The sequence below is a fragment of the Podarcis erhardii genome (assembly GCF_964252035.2).
Source record: "Podarcis erhardii genome assembly, chromosome: 11".
Taxonomy (NCBI): Eukaryota; Metazoa; Chordata; class Lepidosauria; order Squamata; family Lacertidae; genus Podarcis; species Podarcis erhardii.
In genome coordinates this window covers 12243879-12270736 of record NC_138501.1, presented here as the reverse complement: position 1 = coordinate 12270736, position 26858 = coordinate 12243879, and the positions used below count along the sequence as shown (strand labels likewise).

At 41.2% G+C, this 26858-nt stretch overlaps 1 protein-coding gene across 2 annotated transcripts in view; it reads left to right on the top strand.

The window, feature by feature from the left end:
- Positions 1–26858, top strand: part of ROR2 (receptor tyrosine kinase like orphan receptor 2) — a 164174-nt gene that overhangs the window by 92501 nt on the left and 44815 nt on the right. For both annotated transcript variants that reach the window (XM_081880397.1, XM_081880398.1), the window contains exon 2: positions 25264–25341. In XM_081880397.1, coding sequence (XP_081736523.1) covers positions 25264–25341 — 78 coding nt within the window. The remainder of the gene's footprint in view (positions 1–25263; positions 25342–26858) is intronic.

The following is a 26858-nucleotide window of genomic DNA, read 5'->3' as shown; positions in this document are numbered from 1 at the left end:
CCCTTTCACCTGGTAGGCAGTATTTGGTTCAGTGCTGAATAGTGGGTATGGTATGAATACCTGGAGTTAATCCTTTTTGCCAGGTCAACAGTGAAATATATTTGACTTAAGGCTTTTGGCTCCTCCAGCTTCCATCTTAGGCTAAGCCACTGAGCCTCTTGGGTATGCCAATCGGAAGGTCAGTTGTTTGAATCCCTGCTATGGGGTGAGCTCCCATCGCTCTGTCCCAGCTCCTGCCGAGCTAGCAGTTCGAAAGCAGGTTGAAAGCAGTTCGAAAGCAGGAAGTAGATACAGTGGTACCTCAGGTTATGTACTTAATTTGTTCCGGAGGTCTGTTCTTAACCTGAAACTGTTCTTAACCTGAAGCACCACTTAGCTAATAGGGCCTCCTGCTGCTGCTGCGTCGGCAGAGCACGCTTTCTGTTTTCATCCTGAAGCAAAGTTCTTAACCCGAGGTACTATTTCTGGGTTAGCGGAGTCTGTAACCTGAAGTGTATGTAACCTGAGGTACCACTGTAAATAGGTACCACTGTGGTGGGAAGATATACGGTGTTTCCTTGCACTCTGGCTTCCGTCACTGTGTCCCATTGCACCAGAAGCGGTTTAGTCCTGCTGGCCACATGACCCGGAAAGCTGTCTGTGGACAAATGCCGGCTCCCTCGGCCTGAAAGCAAAATGAGCACAGCAACCCCATAGTTGACTTTGACTAGGCTTAACCATCCAGGGGTCCTTTACCTTTACCTTTTTTTTTTTTTAATCTGATGCATGAAGTGGGCACATTAATGGGCAGGCATGTTTGAATACGCTATTCATTTTGCTTTGCCAATTTATCACCAACAGAGAGTGGGTTATACCATGTCTGATGAGTTTGTCTATCCTTTTGACTGCATCTCCACTAGAGATAGGAAGGCCTGGAATAAACCTGGAAAAATGTTTTTTCCTGGGAAAATTGAAAACAAAAACAAAAACCCAACGCAGTTTGATATAGTTTGAATATTCCACACACTCCCCCCCCCCAATTTTCCAGGAAAACAATGGCTTTGGGAAAAACCAGGAAAAAAACCCCTGGGTTTTTCTTCCAGATTTTCTGGGGTTTTTTTCCAGGCCTTTCCATTTCTAAACCCTTTCTAGTTCATGAAATGCCACAATAAGTGATTTTCCAGATATAAGGAATCCTTTCTAAACCAATAAGCTACTTGACCGTTTGTGGGCTGCCCCAGACACAAAAGTGGACAGAACAGTGAATGATAATTTTATCTTTTTAAAATATATATATATGACATTGCCCTCAAGTACTATATCAGATGGCAGAAATAATGTTATATTTTTAAGGAGAAATAATTCCAACTTTATACATTTCCCCTATTTTGAGAAGCATTTCTCCCCTGATCTTGTGTTCTAGATTGCTGATTATTGTCCAGTCCTTTGTGCACCTATGACTTCTACCACATAATTTTTCTTCTGTCTGTATGTACAAAAGGCAGCTGGAAAATTTTGTATTTCAGTCTGCTTGACAATCAAGGCAATATCACATTTTCCAGCAGAGGAACAAAATCCTTGCTGTGTGATTTAACAGTCAGCTCTTGCTTTCAGAACACTGTGCACTTTGTTTATCTGAGGATTAGTGAAAATCCCATAATTCATCACTAGTCTGTCAGAAGTAAGTTTTAGTTGATTTAGTGCTTCATTCTACATTGGAAATGTATACACTTTTACCTTAAATGTTTAATGTTCTTTCTCAAGCACTACTTCATGGCATCACATTCTATTTATAATAGCTTCAGTTTACTTTTTGAAATGACAGCTCATATTAATGAATTAAGAAATGCTTTATAGAACATTGCTAGGGAGATAAAGACGTATGACCTGATAAAATGTCTTCAGGAGACTGTTATAATACAGAGGTTGTATTTTAGGGAGACTGTAAATTTATTTTCACATATACATTAGCCTATCAAATACTGATGATAAAAATTTCTAGTAGGTTATTAAATCCAAAACAGAAGTATACTTTACCTTATATTCAGGTTTTTCCCCCATAGTGGGTCTTGCAGCTACTGTATTTGGGTTAATGCAAATAATCTGATATTGTAGTTAGAAATATGTCTATGCATTTTGATTTTTTCCATATCATAGATTGCTTTGAGATCTGTGAATAGCAAGTGATCTATAAATCAATCAAAATGATAAACAAACAAAATACAAATAATAATGTATGGGAAACAGCAATCCATTAAAGCCATTCTTTCATGCAGAATATCCGAACTCCGCCCCCCCCCCCCAAGGTACACTGGAAAATTACTGTATTTTTTGCTCTATAAGACTCACCTTTTCCCTCCTAAAAAGTAAGGGGGAATGTTTGTGTGTCTTATGGAGTGAATGCAGGCTGCGCAGCTATCCCAGAAGCCAGAACAGCAAGAGGGATTGCTGCTTTCACTGCACAGCGATCCCTCTTGCTGTTCTGGCTTCTGAGATTCAGAATATTTTTTTTCTTGCTTTCCTCCAAAAACTAGGTGCGTCTTGTAGTCTGGTGCGTCTTATAGAGCGAAAAATACGGGTAGCTGCCACTTAGAATGATGTAAGGACACCAGTGTTTTTACCTAAGAAAACGTCACTTATTTTCCCTTTTCCTAAGAAACCCAGTCCCATCACAGATTCCACATTGGCCTCTCATTCTACATCCAGTACTTTATCAGAACTTATCTTTCTGCAAGGCTGTTCCCAATCTGCTCTTCTCCCATCATAGCAAATCTTTCCCCCCAATGGCAGCTTCTGTATAAGAGGAGTTAAGATCACACCACTAATGTCTTGGCTTCTGAAAGGAAATCCCATCTCACTAAGGTCATAAACACTCACCTTCGTGCTGGGTCTGTGAGCCCTACTAAGTTTAATTATGAAGTCTCTGACATCTGTGTTAGGTGGGCTAAGAACCAAAAGGCCAGGGTGATAAAATATTGCATTTACCATATGTTTTAAAAGCACTGAGTGGATTTAGAAGGCCTCATTTGCATCCAGGCAAACATATGAGCTCACAACACATTAGCACTAGATCTCATTTCTCAGGGTTAGGATTCCACTTTGGGTTCACGGAGTATGATGGAAAAAAACAGAGGGGCAAATCCAAACACGAAAATGTATACTTTGTGTATTAGCTCAAGTCGGTGTCTGCCAACTATCTCCTGCTAACAAATGGTTTCCATGAGAGTCTAAACAGTTTATTTTTAACTTCCATAATCCTAAAATTGTGGCTAGTAAGCTGCAGGAATGCCTGTACAGTGGTACCTCAGGTTACAAACACCTTAGGTTACAAACACTTTGGGTTGCAGACCCGGAAGTAGTACCTCGGGTTAAGAACTTTACCTCAGGATGAGAACAGAAATTACGCAGCGGCGGTAGCAGGAGGCCCCATTAGCTAAAGTGGTACCTCAGGTTAAGAACGGTTTCAGGTTAAGAATGGACCTCTGGAATTAATTGTTCGTAACCAGAGGTACCACTGTAAACTCTGATTCAGTACCATAGTTTGTGATGTTGCATTGGCACAGCAGTGTGAACCCCCAATAAGTTTGTACAGCAAGTTTTACGGGTGGGGTGGGACTCATTGACGAATTTTACTCAAAGGAATGTTTTGTGTGTACAGTGGTACCTTGGTTCCCAAACTCAAATTAGTTCTGGAAGTCCATTCAACTTCCAAAATGTTCGCAAACCAAGGCAAGGCTTCTGATTGGCCCCAGAAGCAATGCTGACAGCTGAAACAGACGTTCAGCTTCCAAAAAAAGTTCACAAACCAGAACACTTCTGGGTTTGCAACGTTCGGGAGCCGATTTGTTCGGGAGCCAAGCTGTTCAGGAACCAAGGTACCACTGTATATCAAAAAGTTTCAACTTTTTTTTCAAAAAAGGGCCATGATGTAAAACCACCACAATTTAAGAATAAAAAAAGAATATATAGGAACCAGCTTAATTGTATACATCTCCATTAGCATTATTGCTTTCTCAATTAAAGAAATATCCCAACTAAGTTTTCTACTGCTGCATCTGTTCAAATTTAATGATATCTATGCAAATTTGCAACCCCGGAAAACAGCACTGTTACTGTTTAAACAACTAGTATAAATAGTGAGCCGCTCCATTAACAAGAATATAAATAAATTGAGACAGGTAAGAGTTCTCTAGAGCTCCAAGTTTAGGTTATGCAAAAACTTCAACAGCTGTAATTTGTAGGTCCTTACAGACTGAGAGGTGTGACTGATGTGAACTGTAGGAATCAACATTTGGTGAATGTATATTTTGTCACTTTGCCAAAAGCCAGGACTTTGCGAATGCTGCTTTCAATGTCTACAGTCTTTGGATAAGGATACATCTCTTTCTAAAACAATTCCCTGGAAGAGTATTAAGATACACATTATGAGAGCAACTCAATGTAATGCTAAATCTATCTATCCATAAGTGCAAAAATTTCTGCTTACTTTCTTCAACAATATTTGCTGTCCTTATGCTGTATGCTGTTCAGGGGGTTCTGCTTAACCCCATGAGCCAATTTTTTTGGGGGGGGGCACAGAGGTTTGGGACAAGAGGGGGTGGGGGCCCTGTTGTACTAGCAAAAATTCTTATGTGGGCATCTGCTAGTGGAACTGGTCATTTAAATCAAGCCCACTGTTTACAGAAATAGAATATATGATATTGTTAGTTTTTTTACTACTTTCTGGGCTTTTAGTACACATAACTGAATGCCTTCAAACTTGTGCAAAGTACTAGAAATGGCACCAAAAAGAATGAGCATAACTTAAAGGTTTTATTTTTAAAAACAAACAAACACCAAAACCAACTAAGGCAAATAAATATACCGATTTTTAAAAGGGCATCTCATGACACCAGTTAAATTTCATTGGCTCAGTGCCATTTTAAGCAGTGCAGATACCAGGTTGGGTGTATAGAAAATATCATACCCGAAAACAACTTTCACCAGTTTCTGAACTGAATTGTAAGTGCAAAAGGTAGCAGGAAGAAAGGGAAAATAGACACAAGAAGTGACGTAAAAGTGACCTGGCATTTTCTACATTGGATGAGATGGTCTTTCCTTTCGTTTGGCACCTTCCACTGGTTAAATTGCAAGCTGGCTTGTTATAAATCTTGCTGCAAAGCAGTTACTTCAAATCATGTTCAGCTTCACTTGCTTAAGGAAGTGGAGGGTGCAATTGACTTTGTTTTGTGACATTTTAGAGCCATCTTCTGGTTAGCTTTATATATTAAAAATACAGTGGCGTGTAACATTTTTGGATGCTTGTCACATGAACAGGAAAAAAAATAGCAGTTGTCTTTGATCTGTTGATGAGCTTTTTTTTATAAATCACTACCATCCGTGTGGGGAGGGGGGGAGATAATGTTTCAGGGGTGCTTGCTGTTCTTTCTCTCTTGAATATTTGACATGGAACAGTGAGTGGTCCAGAGATGTCAGGTGGTTATTTATCAGGTGGTTATTTATCATCCCACCCCACCCACTTTCAGCGCACACAACACACCTTACATTGTCAAGTGTTAAATTGTGTAAAACCTATATGGAAATTGCAAGTCTCCACATCTTGTAAGCCCCAGATACGTATAACCTTCAAATGAGATTTTCAATAGCTGGTTGCCACGCAAACTTTATTTGTTGGGTAGAACATGTTGCAGAACAGAAGCTGACATTTTAATTAGCTTTTTCTCATTGGTGATTTACAGCAGCCTCTGAATTCTTAACACAGTTTATACCAGGCATGTCCAAAGTCCGTTTTGGGGGCCTAATCTGGCCCACCGGATGGTTTAATATGGCCCTTGTGGCAGTTTATTTCCTGGGGTAAAATCCTAAAAAAAGTTCAACAACTTTGGTCAGCCCTTTGGTCAGCCCTAACAGCCCTTCACTTCATCAGATCTACCCCTGTTTGAAAAAAGTTTGGCCACCACTGGTATAGACTGTGTGTGTTGTGTGATAGACTTTTGGGGCTATTGTGTGGAGTGCATTTAGAAGATTTGCCCAAGGATTTCTAATCAACCCGAGACCATGTTGTTCATTGTAAATCAAAGCACCCTTCCTCTCACCTCCTGAATTGCATTGATATCTCAACATTTTAGCTGTGGTGCTGAATGGGGAAATCAGTTTGGATATATGAAATGTTGAATGCACCGTTAAATATTCAGTAACATAAATTAAGTTTGAAAGGTGTTAACATAAACTACAGCCAATGTGGTACCCTTCAAATCAGACCCAGCCAGTGTGTTCAGTGGTCAGGGATAATGAGTGTTATAACCTAACAATATTTGGATGGCACTACATTGGTTATCCCTGCCTTAGAAATATTTTTCCTTCCTTCATTTGATTTCTCTCATTTTCTCGTCTGACATTCGTGGTCACACAGAGGCCCCTATTAAACACACTAATTACTAATCATTTTTCAAATCACAGTAGATATATTTTTGTTAAAAGTGCATAGTGGCTACATGGCTGTAACAAGGAATTTGCACAGGCAACAACACGAATAGTTTAATGTCATACAAGTGTTCCTATGCTTCCAATATTCACCTTTCATAATCAGGGTTGCCCATCAATTTTGATGTCTGGTTCTTCACAAGAACAATTATTCTCTAGCCAGCAGCTTACATTTGAGGTTCCACCACAGTTCCCTTTAATTATTTTTAACACTTTGCAGGTTACAACAAAAGAGAGAACTATGGTTGTGGTTTTCAAAGCTATTTTAATCTCTGAACCTCTTTCCGTACCATAGATTATGATACCTCTTGAGTATTTGAAGAATTGCCGCTTAAATAAGGTTTGCAAGAACTACAAGTCAGGTGGCTGTTACAAGAAGTTGTGTTGTATTCTGTGAGTTCCTATGTGCCAGGAGAACCAATAAATTTTGCCAACAGGTGTAATGGTTGTGGATAATCACTGTTAACTCTGGCCAGCTGGGCACTTTTCCAGAACTTAATAAGAAAAATTCCAGACTTGAGAACACACTCCATGCACTTTTGGAATTTTGGGCTGCAACTTGAAAACTTAAAATGTTCTGCGGACAAGCCTTTGCAAGAGATTTTAGTTTCTTCTAGAGCACTGTTGTCATTTTCAGTAAACACACAGCTCCCTTCAGTCATTATTTGCTGCTTGAATACATTTGTGGAGTGACATATTATTTAAAGGGTGCTTTTTAAACTGGTCTCAATTTAGAAAAAATACAAAATGTTCAGGATGCTACCTTTGCAAAAGAAAATATGGGACTGATTTGATTTAGAAGAGTACAGCAGCAGCTTTTAACATGCTGGCTGAATTTGATTATTCATCAAAGTCATTCCAATGAATGTAATGAGAACATAAAAGTCCAGAGTCAGTCAAAATTCTTTACTATTTAAAAAAGAGGACACACACTTAAAGTTTTGACAGCTACTGCAGTTTTATAGTTCATCTCAACTCTTGCTGGAAAGAGAGATGGGAAGGAAACCTGCTTAAATTTCTTAAATTTCGCTCCCCAGTGATCTCCCAATATATCTTCAGCTTCCATTCCGCAGAAATACCTTTTATCTTGCTCATTACTCTTGCTATGGCAAGTGTGACGAGTGTGATATTTTGAATGTCGCCTCTCCCAAATCCGGATACAGTAGTACCTCAGGTTACAGATGCTTCAGGTTACAGACTCTGCTAACCCAGAAATAGTACCTCGGGTTAAGAACTTTGCTTCAGGATGAGAACAGAAATCGTGTGGCAGCGGCAGCTGGAGGCCCCATTACCTAAAGTGGTACCTCAGGTTAAGAACAGTTTCAGGTTAAGAACAGACCTCCATAATGAATTAAGTTCTTAACCTGAGGTACCACTGTATTATGTGTAAAGGTGAGATTTGAGTACCAGACATATTGCTACTTCTGGTGAAGAGTGAGATGGCATTTCTCCAGTATGCATACAGAAATCAACCAGACATGCTGACAAGGTTCTCTCTCCTAAAATGGATGTTGCTGGCTGTTCAGAGTTCCAGCTAGCCGTTGCTTCACAGCAGGGCAATCCACCCTTTCCTGCTTCAGTTATTCTTTCAAACACTCTACACCAGTAGTTAATAATAATAATAATAATAATAATAATAATAATAATAATAATTTATTACTTATACCCTGCCCATCTGGCTGGGCCTCCCCAGCCACTCTGGGCGGCTTCCAACAGAATATTAAAAAGACAATCAAACATTAAAAACTTCACTAAACAGGGCTGCCTTCAGATGTCTTCTAAAAGTCTGATAGATGTTTATGCCCTTGGCATCTGATGGGAGAGCGTTCCACAGTACTGGTGCCACCACAGAGAAAGCCCTCTGCCTGGATCCCTGTAACTTCACTTCTCACAGTGAGGGAACTGCCAGAAGGCCCTCAGAGCTAGACCTCAGTGTCTAGGCAGAACAATGGGGATGGAGATACTCCTTCTCCAATTGGTGATCCATGGACCCCTGGGATCTGCATCACCCACCCAGGGAGTCCATAATACCATAATTACTAATTGGGAACCGCTGCTCTACATGGCAAAGCTACTGAATCTGCTTGGTCCTCACTGGACTTCATTTCATAGAATCAAAGAATTACATTTGGGCTGCATTTCATCGAATTTCGTTTGGGTTTTGCAATGCAAATTGGGTTTTGTTCCAAGCAGAAGATAAAGCCAAGTCTACTGGGATATCAGACTCCTTGCATGATCCTAAGCAGCTCTTTGGATCTCAGCTGTAGTGTTTACTATATCAAAGAAGTCAGGTGACAGTGCCAGAGAATTGCCCTGAAAAGAAACCCAGAGGTAGAAGAGAGACAAAGTCTTTGAGTTTCGGGGAGGGGAGGGGAGAGGGAGAGAGAAGGGAAACGAGTTCCAAATATTTGTGGAGCAGCTCTTGGAAAGATACCATACCAAGTTCTTCAGTGGCTACATAATCCTTTGCCCTCATCTTATCTAAGTGTGTGTATGTAGCAGGCTTTCAAACCAAATACTTTCTTTGATGTCCCTGAGTTAGTACTTAGGAAATTTTAAGGACTTATGTAGTAGAAAATTTGGTGGTGGAAGTAACCCCGGTGAGCTTGAAGGCTTTGGGTTTTCAAAATACCAGTAAATAAAGGGAAGCACAGCATGCACCAATTGTTACCCTTCGTATTTTAGACATGGGTTTCTTTCCAAAAGGGAGATACCAAATTTTGCGAGGTTGGTGACCAAACAAGAAATGGGGATATAGAAAGCTGCCTTATAGTGAGACAGAACATTGTTCTGTCATGCACAGTCTTGCTTATGCTGACTGGAAGTGGCCCAGACAGGAGGGAGAACAGAGAGGGAGGGACAGAATGAGGTGGCACAAAGAGAGAGAGAGAGCAGTTCCTGTGGACCAGTGTCCTTTCATATGAAGAAGGTTCCTTATGTATGGTTTATTCATTGAGACCAAGAGTAGGTCTCAGACTCGGATATCTCCCTCTGCGTCCTATGGTCCACTATCCATAGAATCCATAGGTATCTGAAGAAGATATCCATAGGTATCTGAAGAAGTGTGCATGCACACGAAAGCTCATACCAAGAACTGACTTAGTTGGTCTTTAAGGTGCTACTGGAAGGAATTTGTTTTGTTTTGACTATGGCAGACCAACACGGCTACCTATCTGTATCTATAGAATGTGACACTTTGAAATCAGGTAGTGGGAGAAAAGCAATGGCAAACCTAGACAGCATATTAAAAAGCAGAGACATCACCTTGCCAACAAAGGTCCGCATAGTTAAAACTATGGTTTTCCCAGTAGCGATGTATGGAAGTGAGAGCTGGACCATAAAGAAGGCTGATTGCCGAAGAATTGATGCTTTTGAATTATGGTGCTGGAAGAGACTCTTGAGAGTCCCATGGACTGCAAGAAGATCAAACCTCTCCATTCTTAAGGAAATCAGCCCTGAGTGCTCACTGGAAGGACAAATCCTGAAGATGTCTTCTAAAAGTAGTTGTCTAAAAGTAGTTCTAAAGGTAGTTGTTTATTTCGTTGACATCTGATGGGAGGGTGTTCTGCAAGATGGGTTCCACTACCGAGAAGGCCCTCTGCCTGGTCCCTGTAGCCTCACTTCTTGCAGTGAGGGAACCACCAGAAGGCCCTCGGAGATGGACCTCAGTGTCCGGGCTGAACGATGGGGATGGAGACGCTCCTTCAGGTATACAGGAGCAAGGCCATTTAGGGCTTTAAAGGTCAGCACCAACACTTTGAATTGTGCTCGGAAACACACTGGGAGCCAATGTAGCTCTTTCAGGACCGGTGTTATGTGGTCTCGGCGGCCACTCCAGTCTAGTTGCCGCATTCTGTATTAGTTGTAGTTTCTGGATCACCTTCAAAGGTAGCCCCACATAGAGTGCATTGCAGTAGTCCAAGTGGGAGATAACTAGAGCATGCACCACTCTGGTGAGGCAGTCCGCGGGCAGGTAGGGTCTCAGCCTGCGTACCAGATGGAGGTGGTAAACAGCTGCCCTGGACACAGAATTGACCTGCACCTACATAGACAGCTATGAGTCCTAAATGACTCCCAGGCTGCACACCTGTTCCTTCAGGGGCACAGTTACCCCATTCAGGACCAGATAATCCTCCACATCTGCCCACCCCCATAAACTTCAGCTATTTCAAAATACAGTGACTTTTCTTTGCGACAGTGCCTAGAATTTGGAACTCTCCCCTGCAGATGTGTGTCTATCAACTTTGTTTTAGCTTTTGCCATGCTGAAGGCATGGTCCTTTACCATGGTCTTTGAGAGGAAATATATTTTGTTCCGAGGGATACACTTCTCTTGCTGTATGCTGTTGTGTTCGATTAGGAACAGCCATACTTGTTTCACTTGTCTTATATTGTAACCTGCTGTGGGACTTTATGGTGAAGGGTAAGAAAGCTAACAAACAAACAAACAAACAAACAAACAAACACACACACAAACACATACTGGTTTGCCCCATGCAAAGTTTTGGATTAAAAAGTCTATACATTTTTATCTCTATCAATTTTGTGGGTTACCTATTGAAAATAAAATGATGATGATGATGATGATGATGATGAATCCTGAAATAAAATAGGAGGCTGCAGTGGAACCTCCCCAACCTTAGTTGTAAATATCAGGGGATTATGTAAGGGGGGGGGGAGAATGTTTTAAAAGTGTTTGTACATGTTACTGCATTCTTATAATAATAATTTAAAAATGTTTTCAGATTAAGGTTCTTTCAGAAGCAAAGCACTTCTTAATGGTTTTCATGGAACAGTAGGGTTCTTTTTAACAGATGAAATAAAGAAATAATCTCGTTATAGCCTTATCCTTAAAGGCTTCACTATGAGACAGCAAATACTACTTATACATTATATTTATACTTGCTCTTTTTCACACAAAAGGGAATCTTGAAAAATCATTTGTTCGCCAGATTTATGGAGTGTTAGCCAATAAACTATGATTATTTTCAGCCTTTTGGAGAGACTGGGTTTTTTGTTGCGTTGTTGCGTTGTTCTCACAGCCAGAAGCAGTAAAGTAATAAATCATGCAATAATGTCATGGATAATTATCATGTTTCTTGGTGTGCTTTGAGCTGCAGGTGTGTTCAGCCGTACTATTTGGTGCATTTAAGCCACTTTATTTACAACCCAATGAAATGTTTTTGGAATGTTTCCTCATTTTCAGGAAGGATTTTTATTTGGTATAATACTTAACCAACATTTGCCATCTGTTGTGAAGGCAAATATTCATTTCATTGTGCAGTTTAATGCTGATCTTCATTCATTAACTTCATATTTTAACTATGTTATTTCTAAGCTAAAGATCAGCAACAGATGTGGTTTCTACAAGTAGATGTCTGTAATGGTTATCTAGATGGTATATTTAATACTTCAAAAGTAAATAAGGGCTTGGAGCAGATTGATATCCCCTGCAATCAACTTCCCTTAATCAGCTCCCTTAAAATTACTGAGATTCTGTAAGAAATTGTATATTTTCCCTTCTAAATGAGACATCCTAGTTGGAGCAGCTGGATGGCTAAAATGACATTCTGGACCCCTTTCGCCCCACCCTACAACTAAGAGTAACATGAGGGTAACATACGGGCATTTTCCACCAGTCCAGAAACTAGCTATATGTGCGTGATCTGGGAGAAGAGAAGATGGAGGAAGACTGGAAAAAATTTAAGATGTATCTATAAAAACATTGTAATTTGGTTGAATGTTAAGAAGGATGCTAGATTATAAAAAATTGGCCACCACTAAATTAGATGTAAATTTGATGATAAGTGAGACTAAAGAAAATATAAAATTTTTTGGAAGAATTGCTAGATTATATTTGAATGAGTGGACATGAGATTGTAAACAAGTTGATAATTTGTTTGGAAAAAACTTTTAACGATGTAAATGGGAGCGGGAGACGCGAGGGAGTCCAAAGAAGTGATGAAACTATGTTTGTGACAGAAGTAAGATTGTTTATTATTTGTGCATTTATATTCAAAAACTTTAATAAATATTTATTAAAAAAAAAAACAGAAACTAGCTATGTGTCCATATACTTTCATGTCACCCTCCATATTTCCCAAGGATTTTGTGATCAGGAGTTATTTAAGATTTGCGTGTTCAGACCCAGAGACCTCCCCCCTAAATAAACACACATTTGACTCAAATTTTAGTTTTGGGTTTTGGCAGAATTTAGGCCACAACTTTATTGATTACAGAAAAGTGAGCATAGGCTCTGGTTCGACTAGCTCCCTGCCATGCAGGTAGTGCTGACCCAGGGCTCCAGGATAGGTGAGCCAAGGGTGAACACCTGAGGTAGGTGGAAAGCCCGGGAACAGACTCTGTTCACTCCCCAGATGCTCCCCTGGACTCAAGCACGGGCACAACCCCCTCTTGGGGGTTGACCAAACCAAGTTTAGTCCCTGGATTCCTTTAACAGAATACCCTTCAGATAGGGAAAGCAAGAATGTTCTCCTATCCCTATCACCTGAACCAGTGCCTATCCGCAACCTTACAAGTTGTGATGATTTGCTGCACGGCAGGTGAAACCCAAATGGCAACAGCCAATCAGCCAAGTGGGGAAAATTCCTGCCCTGCCCCGTTCCTACGACCGATGTCACACAACTGCATAGCAAGGTCAATCGCAAAATGCCCAAGGATTAAGGCATACTGGGAAATGATTTATAATGAACTGAAAAAGGTATTTAAGTATACCTTCTTGAAGAAACCAAAGGCCTTTCTCCTGGGTATGGTCGGCCAACTGGTGTCAAAGAAGGACAGAACTTTGTTGGTTTGTTAATCTATTTTTCTTTTGTAAAACTTAATAAAATATTATATAAAAAAATAAAAAAATAAAATAAAAGTAGGGAGAGGTGGGCGGGTTGAAAGAGGAAGCTCTGGGTCATGTGCATAGGTATATATAGGGGCCTCAATCCGTTTAGACTGCACTCCATTGGCCAGATTAAACCCAGCAACAAGGGACCTGCCAATCAGGTGTTGTGGCTGTCCAATATACCCACCCACAACCAAGAGGTCAGTCTCCGGGTCTCACGGCAACATGTGCCCTCTTTTAGGGAGGGCACAATTTGCCTACATCTCTTCCTCTGTTCTGAATGGGACTTGTGTTTCTTTGAACTGAGGCCTACTCAGGAATCAACAGGGCAGAAACAAATGCATGTGTGTATCTTTTCTCCTGTGGAACTGCACGGGGAACTCACAAACCTAGTCCAGAGAACAAGGCATGTTACGGTGTGCTACCAAACTACGGATACCCAACCTGTGTATGGCATTGGATGTTGTTACTGTGGTTATGGCTGTCTCAAGTTATGTAGCACACCTTCATGCAAATAAACCAACAGCACAGCTGAGTACCCACACAATTTAGTTTTCGGGCACCAACTATGCTGTGAAGTTAATAAATGGAGCAAAGTGTCGGTCTGAATTAAGGGAGGAAGAAACAAGTTATGTTTTACTCTTCCATGGGGTTGTGTGAGCATGCTTTGTGTCGTTTCTTGCCCTCGTGCACTCCAAGATTGCCACTTCCTTTCTAGTACAAAGCATACTGGCAAACTATGGCTTTCTCTTACCTTTCAAAGTCAGCCGTGATTTACAATCCTGGCTTGGATAGCAATCCAGCTCCCGAACACCTTGGGAGTCAAATGTTTCGGCTCCCGAATGATCGAAAACCGGAAGTGAGTGTTCCGTTCTTTCGGAAGCCGAACGTCCGACGGGGCTTCCGCGGCTTCCAGTTGGCTGCAAGAGCTTCCCGCAGCCAATCAGAAGCCATGCTTTGGAAGTTGAATGTTTTCGGAAGTTGAATGGACTTCCAGAATGGATTCTGTTCGACTTCCGAGGTACTACTGTACCTGCAAATAATGGTTTTTGCTAAAGAGAAGCGACTCCCTTTGTATTAGAGCATGGGGAGTGCTCAAGCATAAGCCATTTTCTTGTAGTGCTAAACCATAGTTTGGTTTTATGTCTGAGCTGAGTCTTATGGGATGTAGTGTTCCTACTAGACTAGTTTCACTTTCATTCTGTTTGGCTTTCATGATGACTGTAATATCTTTTAAAGCCTGTTTACGTAAAGTCATTGTTTGCTCTTTCATCCGAACCACCTGTGATTTGCTCTTGCCTGCAAACCAGGATCAAACTGTAGTTTCCCTGTTCAGACAAAATGACAAACCATGGTTTCCTGAAAACTAGGACCAGAATTTACTGGTATGAGAGGACAAGGGAGAATTGGATGCCCTAGTCTCCTTGAGCCTTTTTCTTGTGTCTCAACACACTCTTGCTTTATTAGTCTAGGAAGGTTGTTCAAATTTTCCTTGTTGAATGTCAGCCAAGTCTCAACAGCGGCAGGCAACAGAGCCTCAGATCAACTCCCCAAGAGCCTTTGCTCTCTCATTTAGAGTTTCTTTGCCAAAAGGAACTGCACTGATAAAGTGTAGCATTCCAGAGGTAAGATTTTTTTTTTTTAAAAAAAGAAAGCAACATTCTGCCTTCTGCAGAAACAATATGTACTCCCCTGTCCCAAAGCTAATCAGAATTTTATTGCCCAATGTGTTATTTTTTAATATAAAATTACTTTTATTGATATTATGCACATGCCTTTGTATTGGTTTTAATCTCAGCGAACATGGCATTTGGTAGAAAAGAGCACAGTAATGACTTTCCTTACATTCTGTTTTTAAGGGCTGCTTATGAAGAATGAAGTTATACAATGCTTTAATAGTAAATTTGTGCTGTGGCTTCAACACTGGACCTACGTACCTGGGAGCAGTACTTCTGAATCAGGGGTACCAACTTCAATAAAATATTGGGGGCGGGGAGTTAGCCGTGCCCTAGCATAATTGATCACATGATGCAGCGCACACACATTATTTGACTGAAAATGTCAATCAACTTGGGGACATCCATCAAATATTTTAGGGGGGGGCAAAGGGACCTCACCCCCTAGGAGTTGGCTCCTATGTTCTGAATCTGTAGGATTGCACTGTGATAAAATGGCCTTTTGTCAGTGTGTACGTGTGGCCTGCCACTTTGTAGAAGACCGAATTGCTAGAGAAGTTGTCGTCCTTTTTAGGTTCAAAATCCCTTCGTTAGGTCACATTGCCAGCTGGGTCCGGGTGATGTCATTTGGCTCCAATCTTCCATGTGGCAAGATTGCCGTTACTCTGAATTCAGCATGAGACGAAAATAAATTGACACTGAAATCATTAGTTTTACTTGTTTAAGGAAGTAAAATGCCTCTACATGTGTGTGTTTATCATGTAATTTAAACAGGAAGTCTTCCGGCTTGCCCATTTGTCCCTGTTGTTTTTATTTCAGGCAGGAACCGTAAGTTGTGGAGACAGTGCAGGTCCTATCCTTGCATCACCGTGAAAGGGATGCACAAACTGTAGCAGTAACTGCCTCTTTGTAGACATTTCAACACCCTTTGCCATTTTTTTAAAAAATATCTGTTGCCAGGAGCTGCAGATGTTGGGGGATAAATTCCCATGAAAGGGTATGATTCAGCAACCCAAAGCAGCTTGCCTTTCGCAGCCAAAGTAATTAGATTGGCAGCTGAATTAAAAACCTACAGTGGCTCCTTTGTCTGAGGAGTTAGAGACGTTGATAACTGACGGTGGGCCAACGAGAGTGCAGCCAAGGAAATAATAGAGAACTTGACGATATTCATTTGAAAGATACTTTTATTTATTGTCATGCGTTGTTCACCTACACATGTGGTCCCTCCAGAAAATTATTTTATAGACCTGTGACCAACAGCAGACAACCTCTTCCATTTGTCCACGTGACCAGTAGATTTGAGGATTATCGCTGCATGTACCCACCTCTAATCTGGACACACATCTTTGCTTATTTAAACTCAAGTGGGGTTCATTTTCATCCCTGTTTTAATTATTCTGCACATATAATTTCCTAGAATAATATGTTAAGGAAATAGGCTATGTCTACGATACCCTCTAAATCAACCTTCCGTCATCCTTCAGATTAATATAATCAAATATTTTCGCTTTGTAAATCTCGTGAGATTATGTTGTGTTGGCAATTATACAATTACACATCAGAGATGGATCCTCTCCCAGACAGGGGTCCACAATTTTTCTTTTTTTAAAAAATAATTTTTTTTAACCGACCAATCAAATCAAATCAAATCACATCACATCACATAAATTCCGAATTACAAAGCCGAATTTTAAATTTTTGTTGAGGGGACCCATATTTCAAGATCCGAAGGGGGATTCTGATCATCTTCTTGCTGCTGCGTTAATGTCCAGATCAGTCCAAACAAAGTTCATAATTCTATCCAGTCTCATCTTGTTCGTATATTTTCTCTTTTTTCTTTATGATCTCTTCTGATAATCTCCTTAAGCCGATAAACACCAATAATAATCCTGTGTGAATTTTTCCGTTCATCCAATCCTCAAATCGAGATAGTTTCCATATATCATCGCATTCATAGATAACATTGCTCTTTCCATCATTAATCACAGAACTGTCGTTCTTAAATCCCACTGAGGAGTTTCACCCACAATATAAAAACAGCTCTATTTCTCTATTTCTCCTCCCAGACTTAAGTCCTCCGACAGAACTTCCCAATATGGCGACGGTATTTTTAACTGCGTCATTCCAAAGCCCTTACACATTCAACACTCTTCTTAAAGCATGCTTTGGTTAGAAAGTTTATCTCCACACAGACATAAATCCACAGCTTAAGTCCTTCTATTGACATTTCTGACTTGTGAGGGGGGGATTCTTGTTTAATCACATAGAGGAAAGAAAGGAAAGTTTTTTCCCCCTGGGTCCACAATTTTTCTATAGCATTTGTTATGTATTCAGTGGTCTGTATTTGCCTGAACTTGAGTCTGGACTACAGATTCTGAGCCCCTGTGTTCTGATTCGATACATGATGTCCAATCACAGAACATTTCAGGATTTCAGCCTCTGCCATTGGCCCTTAAACTCTGAGCCATGATTCGCAGCTGGGAAGTTTGGACAGCTAATCACGTTGGGAGTGGGTGTGGCCCAGGCCTTCAGAAATGTATATATAAGCAGTTGCTTTGCTCCTGCCGCCCTTTCCAGATCCTTCTCAGTTTGGTCATGTGCTGATGGGATGCTGCAAAAGCAGTGACAATGCAGTAAATAAACCACCACCACTGTCTTCTTCCCAGCCTTTAAGATGGGAAGTGGGGGAAGATTGCCACAAAATCGCAGGGATTGATATGACTGCCCCACCCTGCAGCTGCAGGTTTGGGAGAAGATTGTGGCTCATTTGGCTTGGCAGAGAGCAGCTGAACTCTCATAGTGGTGAGCAAAAATGAGGGACATGGTTTGTGAAGTGTTGTAACTGTGTTTATGTGGGGCTCGTGTTATTTCACAATTGCTCCAGTTTTCAGGTGTTTGGCGATTTGCCCTTCAGCTGACCAAAACAATACTACCAGATTAGTAGAACGCGGGTGGAGGTGTGGTCTAAACCACTGAGCCTCTTGGGCTTGCCAAACAAGAAGGTTGGTGGTTCGAATCCATGCAACGGGGTGAGCTCCCGTTGCTCTCTCTCAGCTTCTGCCAACCTAGCAGTTCGAAAGCATGCCAGTGCAAGTAGATAAATAGATACCGCTGCAGTGGGAAGGTAAACGGTGTTTCCATGTACTCTGGTTTCCATCACACTGTTCTGTTGTCCCAGAAGTGGTTTAGTCATGCTGGCCACATGACCTGGAAAGCTGTCTGCAGACAAACGCCAGCTCTCTTACCCTCAAAAGCGAGACGAGCGCCACACCCCATAGCCGCCTTTGACTTTACTTAACCATCTTAGGGCTCCTTTACCTTTACCTACTACCACCAGATTCGTCCACAAGTAGACATGCTGAGCATGAAGATGGTTTAGAGCACAACTGATGCAGCACGCAATAAAACAGCAGCAAAAACATAGCTGGGGAAGTCTAGAATAGTCATGACCTGGAGTGATTCAGAAGTTGTTGGGCTACAAATGCCATCATTGTTCAGAGTTTTTCTTACAATCAAACACTATATAATTTTTTTGTTCGCTAGAAATTCCTTTAAAAAAATTATTAAAGTTTTAAATATTACAAAAAGAGAAATACATAATTCCAAGTTAAACAAAAACATAACAACACATCATAGTAAAAAAACAACAGAAAAATAGAAACAATAAAAAAAATACAGCGAACCTTCCCATAACTTATCTTTCATTTACTTGCTTCCCTGACCTCCTCGCACCTCCCTTTTTTGTATTCTAGTTCTGTTAGCTATTTCAGCAAATCCTTTCCATCTTTCCCAATTTTTATCCTATAATTTATCTTAATATAATGTAACTTTACCTTTCCTCCTTTCATCCATTAGCAATCTATTTTAACTTAATCCTTTATAATATTTCCGCTAAAGCCACATAACTTCATTCCAGCCTCCTTCTAAAATTCCTTAATTTTACAATGTTTCTGTAAATAAACTTTAAATTTCTTCCAATCTTCTTCCACCGACTCTTCTCTCTGGTCTCGGATTCTGCCAGTCATTCCCGCCAATTCCATGAAGTCCATCACCTTCATCTGCCATTCTTCCAAGGTGGGTAGATCTTGTGTCTTCCAGTACTTTGCAATAAGTATTCTTGCTGCTGTTGTAGCATACATAAAGAAAGTTCTATCCTTCTTTGGCACCAACTGGCCGACCATGCCCAGGAGAAAGGCCTCTGGTTTCTTCAGGAAGGTATATTCGAAATTCCTAACCATCGGCCATGCTGAAGGAAGTTGGAGACCCACAATTTCTGGGAGGTATCAGGACGGGGAAAGCTGGACTACAGCTTTCCCCTTCAAGTTGCAATTCTCACCACTGTTGCATCACCAGGCTGCCCTACTGCCATCCACCTTACTTTCCTGTTTTGCATCAGCTTATGTAAATGGTCCCGAACTACACTACTCTCGCTATTCTTACTCAGCTTGCAGATAAAAAATTAATAGTGATCTACATGGGGCTACCTTTGAAGGTGACTCGGGAACTACAACTATTCCAGAATGCAGCAGCTAGACTGGTGTCTGGGAGTGGCCACTGAGACCATATAACACCAGTCCTGAAAGACCTACATTGGCTTCCAGTACGTTCTGAGCACAATTCATTTTTTGTGTGCTGACCTTTAAAGCCCTAAATGGCCTTGGCCCAGTTACCTGAAGGAGCATCTCCACCCCCATCATTCAGCCCGGACACTGAGGTCCATCTCCGAGGGCCTTCTGGTGGTTCCCTCACCGCCAGACATGAGGTTACAGGGAACCAGGCAAAGGGCCTTCTTGGTAGTGGCACCCGCCCTGTGGAACGCTTTCCCATCAAATGTCAAAGAAATAAAAAAATACCTGACTTTTAGAAGACATCTGAAGGCAGCCCTGTTTAGGGAAGTTTTTAATGTTTGATGTTCTTTTGTGTTTTTAATATTCTGTTGGGAGCTGCCCAAAGTGGCTGGGGAAACCCAGCCAGATGGGCAGGGTATACCGTATTTTTCGCCCTATAGGACACACTTTTCTCCTTCCAAAAATGAAGGGGAAATGTGTGTGCGTCCTATGGGGCGAATGCAGGCTTTCGCTGAAGCTATCCGCAAGCCTTGCGCGCCTGGCACTCCCCCGGGCTCGCAAGGCTTGTGGATAATTTTTTTTATTCATTTCCCCCCCCAAAAAATGAGGTGCGTCCTATGGGCCGGTGCGCCCTATAGGGCGAAAAATACGGTAAATAAATCATCATCATCATCATCATCATTATTGGATCCCTAGCTGGTAAGAGCTACTGTTACCATTTGGCATCATTGCCCAAAGTGATTCTATGTGACTTTAAAAGTCCTTAGAAGCTCAGGGCATATCGTGGAGAGCATTTCTCCCTGAATGAGTCTGCTCACCTTTCCAAATCAGTGGCCAAGATCATTTGAACCAGCATGGCCTTTACAGCTGTGTTCCTGAAACTGTGACCTGAGTTCCCTTTGAAGGTTCAACAATCCTCCCCTTGTCTTGACCTTTACAAAGAGATTGCAAAACTCACCCTTTTCTGGAAGGCTTGGGACTAAGTTGCTTTTTCAATTATTTAAATGAATACCGTGCTGCTGGATTTGTTTCTCATACTTGTTTCTTGTTTGTAGAATATACTGTTGGCTTTTCTTTTTTTAAAAATGGCTTTAGTTATTTTAAGTCACCCCAAGCTTTCTTTGGAAAAGTAGGACACAAGTGGACAAAATAAATAGAAATAGGGAGAGGGAGAGAAAGAGAGGGTATGACACAAGGATTTTTTGAGTGGGATAGATGGATGTATTCGGCCATGGATGTATTCGGATTTCGGTCATTCCTTTGGCTCCAACCTCATACACCTCGGAGTTCAGTATTAGAATGGTATTGGGACTGCTGTGACCCCTCCTGCTCCACAGTGCCTGCTGCAGGATCCATTGAAGTTTTTCATCCACATAATGTGGCAACTATCGTCCCTTTGTTTCGCCTAACTCAACCTGGGTAATGAAATGGAACTGCCGTGTCAAATTTGGCCATCAGCTCACTTTAACTGCCTAGCACCCTTCCCCAAAGGTCAGCAGTTCATTTCACATACCTGTCTATGTGTGGATTTTTACGACCGGTGTATAAATCAACCAATGAAGGAGAGCAATGATATCCCACAAGACTATCTTGCAGATAAAAGTCTGAGAAAGAAATTATCAGCAAGTTGCGTTTGGGGTCCTTTGTGGGTTTAGTGCATCGATTGTTTAGCTCTGAAGGATCCTTTCTTGTGCCAGATTTTCGAAGAAGGTTATTGACATCCTAGTTACCGAGTTCCACAGTAGCTCTGGTCATTTGTGCTGCTGAACACTACGTGTGGGGTTTTTTGTGCTGCCACACAGACTGATTTGTAATCATTTGGTGATGGAATATCATGGCTAGGCTTCCGATATCAGTAAAAGGGGCTTTGTATAGTTTACGTGCTGAAAAACATAAGAAGGAAATAACGAAGAATGTTGGGAAGAATGAATCTATTTGAATTGGATATATGCCTATGAGAATGAACTGGTGGTAGGAGTCGTGTTTGGCTACACTATGGGAATGACTTCAGCAAGGAGAAACTGGGATCAAAATGCTCTGCTAATAATAACACTTCCCATACTTTATTAGATTTTCAGGACATTGTAGTTCTTTCCATTCTGTTTGTATATGATCCTCAGTTTGGAAGTCCGTCTTTAAGAGACATGAGCACATGGTCATATATTGACATTAGAACCTGAGATATGCAGGAATCTCTTGCCCACGCTCACCCCGCTTCTCATCCCTTTATGGACCATAGTTTCCTGTTTTGTTCAGACAAATAAACCATGGTTACCATGTTCAGAACAAACCAGGATACTAAATGAACTGGTTTAAGATCCTGATTTGTTCTGAACCTGGTAACCATAGTATACTGGTAACAGGCAACTATGGTCAATTGGAGACTTCAGGGTTAATTGCTGTGAATCACAAAGGGGTAAGATAAAGGGTGAATGCAGGGGCAAAAGGTTTGATCTGAACTGAAGCCAAGAATCTGGATCTGATTAGCTTAGCTAATTGTATTACTTTCCCACCCTTCCCATAGACTAATGCTCTTTTCCGTGATATGGACCAATATTAAATTATTCTGTTGCTGTTTTTCTTCTGCAACACAAGTATATGATTTCATGGCCAAATAACTTTTGACCAATAGGCTTCTGACATTGCCTGTACACAGGTGGCACTGTGGTCTAAACCACAGAGCTTCTTGGGCTTGCTGACCAGAAGGTTGGCGGTTCAAATCCCTGCAATGGGGTGAGCTCCCGTTGCTTTGTCCCAGCGCCTGCCAACCTAGCAGTTGAAAAGCATGCCAGTGTAACTAGATAAATAGGTACCACTGCGGTGGGAAGGTAAACAGTGTTTCCATGCGCTCTGGTTTCCATAATGGTGTTCTTTTGTGCCAGAAGCGGTTTAGTCATGCTGGCCACATGACCCGGAAAGCTGTCTGTGGACAAATGCTGGCTCCTTCAGCCTGAAAGCAAGATGAGTGCCACATCCCATATTCAATTTTGACTGGACTTAACCGTCCAGGGGTCCTTTACCTTTACATTTTACCTGCCAAATTAGGAAAGTTCATGACTCCATTGTGGGATAAGCAATGACTTTTTCTGGCATGGTAGTTGAGTCAGATCTTGGTAAGGATTTGGACCGTATTAATTCACTGGCTATTTCTGAGTTGTTGACTGGAACCTGGGCATATGGAACTTTCTAACCAGGCGCAAATGAGGAAGTGTATTTTGTTTGTGGGTTCAAAAGCAAAAGTTTGGGGATAAACTCGAGCAACCTTGACCTTTGTAGAGTAGGCTAGTTTCTTTGCACTCATACACCCTGCTCTGTCCTCCTTCCAGACAAGTAAGAGGCATCATTCAAGGACCCATTCCAGTCAGAAAAAAACACTCAGAATGTGAAGCTTGGTCAATGAGGTGTGTGGCATGGGGGACATTCTAAGGGCCGCATCAAGGGGTGTAGAAGGCACATTCGGCCCCTGAATCTGAGGTTTCCCATCTTTGTTGAAGAGATAGGATGTGCCAGTGTTATTTTCATCTGCTAAAAGAGGATCACAGATTAAGATGCGGGAATTGGAAAGGAAAATAAAAATCTGTGAGAGGAGTACTGGTAACAGTAGAAAGAAATGGATTCACGGGTAGTTATTGAAACATCTACAAATACTTTAAATGTTACACTGCTGCTGTGAAAGGAAAGGAGTATCTGTTGGGCCAGGTGGTTCATTGGTGGTTTTTCACAAAAATGTACAGGCAAAGTCTCATGGTCTTTATGACACACAGTCCAAAGTCTGGCATTGCATTGACTTCCAATTTGAAAACATCTGGTCTAAAATTTAAAAGAGGATAGATTTTTTTGAAGGTGACTTTTCTAGGTCAAGGTTGTCCCCCCCTAAAAGTAAATTTTAAAGGGAAAAGTTTGTAATGACATGTCTGCCTGTGATGTATAATTTACATAATGTAAAGAGGATCTTATAAATTTAATGCAGCTTATTCATACAGATTTTTGTTGGTTTTTAAAAACTTTCTGTGGCTTGTAATTATCCACTGATAAGGCACATATGGGGATAGATGTTTTTGCCAGAAATAAACACACTGAGCACAAGAAGGAATATCACAAAGCTATTATTAAAGTTCCTCTTTTTAAAAAAAAAAAAATGAGCAAATGCTTTTGTCTCTTTCCATCTTGATTTGAGGGATTGAGAAATCAGGAAGGAATGCAGGAGGGTGGGAGCTGGGAAATGAGATAGCCTCCCTGTGTCTGGTCATCAATTTACTCCTCCTGTTTCCCTGTCTCCAGGATTCCTCTAAATAGCTAAAGAATTGGGAAAAAAGGGGGAAGGAATTTGAATTTTCTCTAAGCAAAAAATATATCTGTTTTTCATTTTGTGTGTGTGTGTGTGTGTGTTTATATGAACAAATTGAGGATTATATTTAGGACTTATAGTTTGGGTGTGTACACTGTCAATTCCTGATACAGTGGTACCTCGGGTTACATACGCTTCAGGTTACATACGCTTCAGGTTACATACGCTTCAGGTTACAGACTCCGCTAACCCAGAAATAGTGCTTCAGGTTAGGAACTTTGCTTCAGAATGAGAACAGAAATCGTGCTCTGGCGGCATGGCGGCAGCGGAGGCCCCATTAGCTAAAGTGGTGCTTCAGGTTAAGAACAATTTCAGGTTAAGAATGGACCTCCGGAACCAATTAAGTACTTAACCTGAGGTACCACTGTAATTTTCTAAATGTCACTTTTCTGTAGCCAGTAAATTCTGTACAAATGAAGGAACCATTGGCCAGTGTATTTCAAGAGCAGCCCGTCAATTTTGTTGCATGTTCCGCTCAGATGGTGGATAGGAATAACACAGATCTCCGGCACCAGTGTTCCTTTTCTTCATTCCCCCTTTATCGATAGGAGTTAAATAAGAAGGCTCTAAAACTAATTAAAGAAGCATTTTTTGCCATATCCAGATTGCAGTCCCATGACATAACCGTTTCTTGGAGCTTAGCTTTTGTCTGTACAGTTCCTAGTGTATTATTTCCAAAGAATGCCTTGCGGTATTGATGACGACACAGGCAGGTAGACAACAATCCACAGTTAGATTATACGAGGATTACAGAAGCAGAGAGTTACAAAAGTTCTCTGTTTTGTATTTTGTTCTTTGCCCTTGAATTTGGTGCAAGACTTATGGAAGATTAGGGGGGAAAGGCATAAGGAACCACCACAATCTCTTCAAGTAAAGACCTGTATGTGCATCAAACAATTATTCTGCAAACATGTTTTGGGTAGTTCAAAAACACTGGTCACTCCCAGGCCCCTTTCTAGAAGAAATCCAAAGCACAATCAAATACTGTGTCCTTTTTTTCTGACTCCAGGAACATATAGTTCCACTTCCCTTTGGAAGTGAGAAGGAAGGAAAACTCACATATATTGGAATAGCAGGGGCATTTTACCAGACACATATTGGTAATAGCATTTCTGTTCTATTTACCTGTTCTTGGAAATAAATCTTAATGCTCTGGCGTGAAATGAGGTGACTGTCATCAAGAAAAGCTAAGATCTGATCTCCTGGGAAGACGATGGATATAAATTTGGATGTGCATTTTTGTAGTTTACCAAATTTGCAAGTCAAAATAACATCCTAGTGAGAGAGGAAAAAGATAAGCTGAGTATCTGAACGAGATTTTGTGTTAAGTGCTTTGTATTTTTGTTTATTTATTTAGGCGAAATGGAAATACCGGATTCTGACGATCCTTTAAGCCAAATGGATGGACATGACAGACCAGTGCCAACACACAAAGGTAATCATAGTTTATTTAAATACTAGCCCTATCAAAACCTGACAGCCAAAGGATTTGTTTTATGATCTACTCCTCTCCCCCTTGAAAAAACGCTTATGTTCCTGTGGAGATGGCAGTATTGAGTCAGTGGCTCATGTGCACTCTTTATAAAGATTTGAGGAGTGAGGTTCTTACCCCTCTACTATTGTCCATGTTGGGTCGCTCAACCATTGCTATTGTGTCCTTCCTTCTAGCAGATCAAGATGATCAGGTGGCCGCAAAAACTGCAAGGTTTTTAGCTAATGCAAGAGGCTTGGTGGTTTAGACCACAGCGCCACCAGCTTCCTGAATAAACAAGCACACAATCACTGATAGGTCCACCTGCCATTGTGAGGCTCAAAGCAATGAAGATGATGCCTCCCCAGCTGTTGCCATTGGCTGTGGGTTTCTTGTGATGTCACAAAAGTACTTGGCAACTGAGTGGATATACAGGCAGGCCAAGGGGAAAGCCCTTTTCTGTTTCCAGCAGGACACACCTGGCAATGGATGTGACATTCAGCACTGCCCAGGTTTCTTCCACTTGGAGGTGGCAAACTGGAGAATGGAAGGAGGCAATCCTCTGGCAGTGGGATGCTAGGGAGCGATAATAAGGCAAGTTTGCTTGCTTGAGGGCTGCTTGTATCCGTGGTTGGAAGCTGGCACATGTTGGTTGATGCTACAAGTGGCTAAAGAATCAGGAAGCTCCTGCAGCCAATCAGAAGCCATGTCAGATGTTCAGGTTCCAAAGAATGTTCACAAACCGGAATGCTCACTTCCAGGTTTGCGGTGTTCGGGAACCAAAACATTCGACTTCAAAGTTTTGTGCCTTTTTGAGCAACGATCTGCAGTGCAGAATTTGGAGAAGTGCCAGAACTGAAGGACAACTGCATTCTGATTTGACTATAATCCTGGGAAGTGTGAATCACGCTGGTTTGCTTTAAAATAATGAGCCAAATGTATCCCTGGAGCCAGCAGGTTCCCTTGCCAAAATTCCTCAAGGTTTGCTGCGATGGCTGAATTTCTTGCGTTTTGTGCAAAATTGTCCAGCATTTTCATCAGCGCTTTTGCCTCCAGCAGTTGTCTCGTATGCTATCCCTCCTTCATCCAATCCACCTAAATCAGTTACCTTCTCTTCTGCTTTGTGCCTCGTGCCTACTCAATGCCACTGATCAAGAAATGAGCTGGGGGAAATTGAAAGATATTTTTATATAGACATTCTTTGCACACCCAAATCTCTGTCTGCTATTTCTTTTTTTCTTTTTTGAGGGAGTGGGGCAAAGTGAATTATACCTAAATATCCCGAGTAGCCTTGGGCACGAAGGAATGAAGTGATCTGTTAGGAAATGTTTCCAACAAGAAAGCCTTCTCTAAAATTTGGTTTAATTTACTCTGCCGTGATTTGAGTTTAATTTACTAGAACTTCAGATACTCTAGCGTATGCTTACTTATCTTTAAACATCTGAGAGTTGAATAAGTGAACCTTATGTTCCTAATGCTAC